Source organism: Chaetura pelagica, unplaced genomic scaffold (genome assembly GCF_000747805.2).
Source record: "Chaetura pelagica isolate M959 unplaced genomic scaffold, ChaPel_1.0 scaffold2, whole genome shotgun sequence".
Classification (NCBI taxonomy): domain Eukaryota; kingdom Metazoa; phylum Chordata; class Aves; order Apodiformes; family Apodidae; genus Chaetura; species Chaetura pelagica.
This window is the reverse complement of record NW_009952796.1, coordinates 6,548,381-6,555,320: the sequence shown is the minus strand read 5'-3', so window position 1 is coordinate 6,555,320 and position 6,940 is coordinate 6,548,381. Positions and strand designations below refer to the sequence as shown.

Below are 6,940 nucleotides of genomic sequence, written 5' to 3'. Positions count from 1 at the left end.
ATGTTCTTTCATAACCTCTGGTTTATAAACCAGTGGTTTGGCTGGCAGAGATAAAGGAAAGAAATAAGTGCACATGCATTACTGATTAAGTAAATTAAGCAGGTCGTTTGCAAAGAACACAAAACATAAAGCTGATTTAAGTACAGGAGCTTCATTTTGGCTATTCTCTTCCAAAAGTATCTTATAAAATTGCTGCAGTGCTGCAAGATCCATCTAGTGTTGCCAGCTGGGTACATCCTCACCTATAAGGGCAGTATAGGGAACGCCAGAGTTACACACAGTGTACAAATGTAATCTCAGAGGCCATGTTCACTGACAACCACAAACGCTTGCACAGTTAAAGATGAGCCCATACCAAAACTCCAGAAACCCAAAGCATGTTCCCAAACAATGCTTCACAAATGGTTACAGTCTACATTCATTCCCTGAACTTTTAGAGGTTTGAAAAGTGTGGTTTCTGCTCAGAGGCCTGCCACCCTTCTGAGGGAAAATTCCAGAAAGTTTGCGGAAGAGGCAGAGGAACAGTGGTGCAATGTTGTTGTAGTAGAGTTTTAAGCAAGGAAGAGGCTCTCACAACTCTATCATACAACACAATAAGCACAGCCAGGGCTGGATCTTGAAAGGGCTTGAAGTAAAGTAAAGGGCAGAGACACATAATTTGAGATACAAGAACTTTCAGACTGTTCCTTTGGCACTGAGAATAAGGGAGTTTTCACACTTTCCTATTAAAAGCTGAAATTCCAACATACACTTAGCTCTTGTGAGCAGGTTCAATTCCTCCTACCAATTAAAAGTCCTCCTACCAATTAAGACACCTCCTTTGGGAAATCCCAGGCTTGCTATAAGCTGTACAGTAACAAGACATGAAGAGTCCTGAAGGTGCTCCAGTGCAGTAGTGCTCCAGAAAGAGGAAGGCTGGGACAGTCAGAAAGTAAAAAGCCCTGTTCTTCACATCTAAACTTACTTGAAGGCTGCGACAGCCACTGCAGTTGTCAAAATAGTATTCCTAGTCTCTTTTCCTCCAAATCCTCCTCCCATTCTTTTCACTCGAACTACAATTCGATTTGATGGGACTCCCAATGCATTAGCAGTAAACTCCTGAAGAAAACCAGAACAGAACATGCACAAAGCTGAGCTGGTATTAAGAACTAGGTACAAACACATTGCTTTTCTGGAACCATTGGAACAGTGGAAATACTCTTGCAGGTGCTATTGATCCTGCAATTGGATTTGGTACAATTGGAAACAATAAGCCTAGTATTTAATCTGTGTGGTGGGAAGGCAAACTGTGCTTCAGCAGACAGCATCAGAATCAGGAAGAGAGTAACATGAAATAAGGTTACCAAGACTTGGGCTTCATTTAGCACAGGGTTTGACTCCTGCACCCCTCTATCTATTCTCCTTGCACTATTCATGAGACCTTTGGACAGTCATGGTGAATCAGTAACAGGACAAAGACACCCCATAGTGCCACTAGTCTGTCTCACAAGATGGCACAGTTGGTACATATATTCAGTGTTGACATCACCTCTCTTTCTGACTTGTCAATCAACAGTCATGCATACTGACCAGCTGGCACCCTCTCCAGAAAGGGTTAAGAATGTAATGCCTGGTGACAAAATTGTGCTGCCAACAAAGACATCTCTGTCACCTGGAAGCAGATTCTGGACACCAGTAGAATGAACACAGAGTTCAGAACCCAAACCCAACTCTAAGTCTATGTGATTTTTGAATTCAAGACAAGATAGGACCAACCATAAAATAATTTATGTAATCTGAAACTGAGAAACAAATGCCTTTTATGTAGCAGGTCAGTCGACAGTACCTGTGTCTTCATTGGGTTTTGAGTTGACACAAAGAGTTCCATCTCACCATCTTCCCCCTTTGGCACAGCCAGAGTACAGTGAGTTTCCAGATAGAAATGCTCCTGTCCACCAAGATACATCTCTCCTAGAAAATTGAAAGAAATGTCCCAAAAATAGGGTGTCCCTGGTGTTATAAGGTGTCTCCCATCTTATTGTGCCTGCAAGCTACTGCCCTTTTAACATGTGGTAAATTACAACCCTTCACACTGTTCAGCACTTGATATCCCTGGCTCTAGGACTGACACTTCTGGTTCAATGTTTAAAACAAAACAAAAAGCACAACAAAAAAACAAAACACAAAACAAGATCCATCCCCCCTCTACTTCATAGAAACCTCAGTTCAAAACACAAATGACTGGCATTTCAAAAATAAGCCTGCACACTATGCCACTAATGCAGCATTCCTTTGGATGCAGTGCTTGGTGCCTTTCAAACTGCCCTGATAACATCACTAAGATGAAGGATAAAAAAGTATAGTTTGGTTGAGCAGATCAAATACAAGGTTACAGACTCTGAAACAAATTATAGAACTCCAAAATACCTCAAGAAGGTCTAACTGTTACTACATATGGCTCTTTCCCAGGTCATCTTACCTGGCAGTGCTGAGGGTACAATTTCCAGTCACGCTACTACTAAATGTCAGAATCAATCTCTTTTAACAGTCATGGTCCTGGTCTATTCAACTGACATGAAAATTGATATTCAGAGCAGGTCTCAAAATCTTGTTCCTCTCCTTCTTTTATTCAATTCAGCAACAACAAAATAACTGCATTCGTTAGGTACTTCAGTGAGAAATTCACATTTGCATAAGATGATGCCTGCTCTGGTAAGTAACAGGGGCCTTCCTCTTGTCTCCTTGAGAGGGCTGGCCTGGCATTCACACAGTAGCCTTTCAAATAACCCATTCTTCTAGCTTCAGAAGAGTTTCTGCCTTGCACAGCATTTTCATTTTTGTATAGTATGGCAGACTATAAGAAACAACAACAGCTTATGACACCTTTGAAGTGCCAACGCCAATCACTGACTGCAGAGGGAAGTCTCAGCAATACATATCAAAATACAAAAAATGACAGATCTAGAAATGAGTGTTTCAGTTAATTAACCTCGCCCCTTAGGAAGGTCAGAAGACCATGCTTCTCCCTGATCTTTAAGAATTCCTCCACACCAGGCTTTGTGTCTGTAACTGATTTAACTTCCCTCTCAGGTTTATAAGAAGGATACAACACAATCTTACAAAGAGAGTTCTCTAAAGGACTAATGTTTGAGACTCTTCCTCTAAAGAGCTATTTTTCAGTGATACATACACTATGACATGGGTCTGACAGAGTATTCTAGTTCACAGCTCTGGCACCCTCCCCTCCTAGCTCATAGACGTTTTAAACTGTTGTTTGTAATTGTTATGTTTACCCATGTCTCTACAACCTGCTTGGCAAACTCCAACAGAACAAAACTAAGAAGCACACACACACACAAAAATATTTAATATACATGCTCATAGGCAGACCAACAATCAATGTTGAGAAAATGTTATGGGGCAGTGCCGTGTTCTTTATGATACCTACAGCCACCAATGTTGGCGGACCAGGTTTTCAGGCTCATGTATGTCCCATTTTCAGTCATATACCAGGTTAGAAAAACTGACTGTCTATAAGATTCAGAACAGAGTATGTCTGGACAGGGAAAAACCTCCTGTAAGGATAAATTCCAGGAAAAAAAAATAAATTAAATCAATTTATAGAGAATTCACTTAAGAAAAATTTGTCCTTACATTGAAGGAGAGTGTTTACGGGTGCACAGCTGGGAGTATCCAAGTCTTTTTGAAAATGAACTTTAATCTTTCAGAGGCCATTTGTTACATAAACATTTAGTTGAAAATTAACATGAAATTAATTTAGCGCAGCAAGCCTTACTTCCATGAGTTCAGTATCATATGCATAAAAAAATAGACCAATAGTTTGACATATTTTGTCACAAAGTATTCTGTATTAAAGTAGTAATGCTTATTCTTACCTTCCAAAATGTGATCAGATTCTTCAAATCCTTTTTTCACATCTCCCTTATTAATCCTCTTTATAGACTTAAGAAAAGATTTTTTCTCAATAGCTTCCTAGGAAACATGATGACATAATGAATTCTTTGTGGAAGGTGAGGGAAAACAAAGCTTCCTCTGAGTGAAGAAGAAATATTCAAGATAAAGAGCACAAAAACTTATCAGATACAAACTATGGTAATAGCGAAGTGACTTGATTTAAGGCAGTATGAAATAATTTTTGCAACAGAGCAATTTCATAACAAACAGCATAATTTGACAAGCTTAGATTGTTCTTTGTGACCATTTTACCTTACAGATCAAGAACCTCAGCATTTCTAGTCATCAGAGCTATGACTTAAAACTTACGTTAACTATAGCTTGTGGCCCAGAAGGCAGCAGGGAAACAACAAAAACACCAACAAACCTGACAAAACCCCCAAAAACAAGAAAAAAAACCCCACAACCCCATCCCCCTCAAAAAAAAAAAAAAACCAAAACCCACCCCAAACCCAAAACAAAACCCCAAATAAACCCCGCCCCAAAACACAAAACACCCAAACCAAAACCACACTAACTATAAGTAACTAACTAACCATTAAAAAAAAACAAACACATCCCAAAAATACCCCCACAACAATGAGGGAATAAGAAAAGAAACAGAAGGACAAAACTAAATTCCTCAGATGGGATGGATGAGATCTTCTGCAGAAGTAGTTCATTTCTGAGCTAATATAAAATAATTTTTCTTAGGGAAGTTTTACAACTGAATTTCATTTTTGCGAAAACTGAAATTTTCCATAATGAAAAAAAATCACAGAGTGATTAAACAACAAAATCAGCACATTTTGGCTCCACTCGCATCTTCCCTGGTTGAATAAACAAGTAGAAGTCTCAGAAAAGGAAAAGTTCTCAAACGCTGTTTGTGAACTCACAAATCATTCTAACCAAAAGCTCTGTGCATGTATGACAGTACCAAAGTCTGTACTAGCCAATGCACACACTATTTCTATTTGCATGAATACAATTCACAGTACGAAACACACATCATAAAAGACTGACCATTAAAAAATTTAATTATAATCTCATTATTCTAATCTTCCCAATAAGAATGGCTTCATACATTTTTTTTCTCATTTCTAGATGTGAATACCATTAGATACTATCATTACTGTCACACAAGAACATCTTGTTAACAAATCTTCTAGTGAAAAAAAACCAAAACAGCATGGAATGATCACAAATATTTTACAATAATTTCTACAGACTTGAGAAAAAACACTTAAAGACTCTGTCCATACAGTCAGGATAAATGTTTGTAGCACAGAGTGAATGCCTGAAGTTAATTAGCTTTCTAAACCAGACAAGTGATGTCCAGAAATCTCAGAAAAGCAGCACAGTGACAGAGCTACAAGAAATATTTTTATACCCTCTTATTGTTATAGGTCAGAGAATACAGAATGAATGAATACCTATCAGTATTGAAAGCAAGCACCTGTGAGTAAGAATGTAACTGAAGATTACCTTGTTAATTTAAACAAATTTCTGCTGAGCTCTGTATCTGCCAGAGTTTGGTTTATCTTTAAATATTACAGAACAAGTTAATGTACTTCCAGTCAGTACCACATCAAAGGTACATCCTTTTTATATTTAAATATATAAATTATTCCTTTTATCCGTATCCTGCTGCATCCACAAAGGCTAACAAAACACTGGGCTAAATAGCCATATACGTGAGAATGGAAGTTAATTAGACATCAGGGCCCAAGCTAACTCTAGAAGTAAATCGAGCTTTCTTACCTGAATTGTGACAATAGGTTTGAGCTCTTCATACTTAATCTTCACAGCTTTAGCTGCTCTTCTGGAATGTTCTTGTGTGTCTGCAAGAACCGCAGCAATGATATGACCAACACAAGTGACCTACAGGCAAGATTAGGACCCACCATCATTTGGTGTGTGCATATATGCAGTAACCAAAAGGCTCAGGATATTTCTCTTTATCTATTACTTTTGTGCAATTTTTTGTCTGTTTGTTTGGACTGGTCTATTTAAAACTGGCCAAAGGAATCCTATTACAAACAACTTCAGACAGTAACCCAGTGAGTGAGCCTGTCCCAGTGGCTTGCAGCTTAGAGAAAAATAGTGCAGATACACAGAGAAGACTTGCATGGGGCAAGAAGATTCAGCCCTTACTGAATTTGTTACCAGGATATCTATTGACTCCAGTGCAATCAGAATTTGTCCCTGTGTATGATAGAGGATGTGACTGGACAATATGAGGAATCTTATCTCCTGAGCAGCAGTGCAGTGGCAGTTAGCCACATACCACATCTTCAGCGAAGACAGTTTCATCATTAGCGATGCCAGTGATGTTACTGCCAGGAACATCCTTGGCGGAGACAAAACACACAAAACCAGGAACGCTCTGGGCTTCAGAGGTGTCGATAGAACTAAAGAAAAAAAGAGGAAAGGTAGCATTATTATTTCTTAATTTTTCTTCTGTAAGCGCTTGTTGTATACCAACACATTTTCAGGCCCGATTCACTGAAATCTGGCTAAGCAGAAAAGGAGGAGTTTGTCACATGAATATCATGGAGACCAAGACAGAAAAGGCAACATATTAGACTAAAATAACTTGAGATCTATATAATAATCTGAATCCTGACTATGCTTCTGATCATTAGTCTGCTTCTTTGGACAATACTGTATCATGCATCTATCCCAAGATATAACTAAACTTGATCCAATCACCACATATACTAAAAATCCATTGATAGCCTTTACCAGAGACAGACTGGCATTAGCAGCAGTAAGCCCTCTCTATCATCTTAGCTGCCATGATTCTACAAAGGCAAGATTCCTCCATGTCTATGGATAAATATGAAATTTTACTGCAGACTCATCATATACTGTGGAATCACCTCTAGAGGAAAGTATGGCGTGAGTTGGGGAGAAGTTGTTATCAATCACAAGGCATTGTGATTTATTTAAAAGGAAGCAAAAGAAACAAGTCTCAAAAAGACAATACTTTATGAAAGGCTGGGTA

General features: G+C 38.6%; 1 protein-coding gene across 1 annotated transcript in view; it reads right to left on the bottom strand.

Annotated features, from left to right (window-relative positions):
* XDH (xanthine dehydrogenase) overlaps positions 1–6,940 on the bottom strand; it is a 42,690-nt gene that overhangs the window by 13,291 nt on the left and 22,459 nt on the right. The window contains exons 17-21 of the mRNA XM_009994787.1: positions 6,221–6,344; positions 5,695–5,814; positions 3,876–3,972; positions 1,826–1,950; positions 965–1,098 (exon numbers count right to left, since the gene is read on the bottom strand). Of these exons, the coding sequence (XP_009993089.1) occupies positions 965–1,098; positions 1,826–1,950; positions 3,876–3,972; positions 5,695–5,814; positions 6,221–6,344 (600 nt within the window). The remainder of the gene's footprint in view (positions 1–964; positions 1,099–1,825; positions 1,951–3,875; positions 3,973–5,694; positions 5,815–6,220; positions 6,345–6,940) is intronic.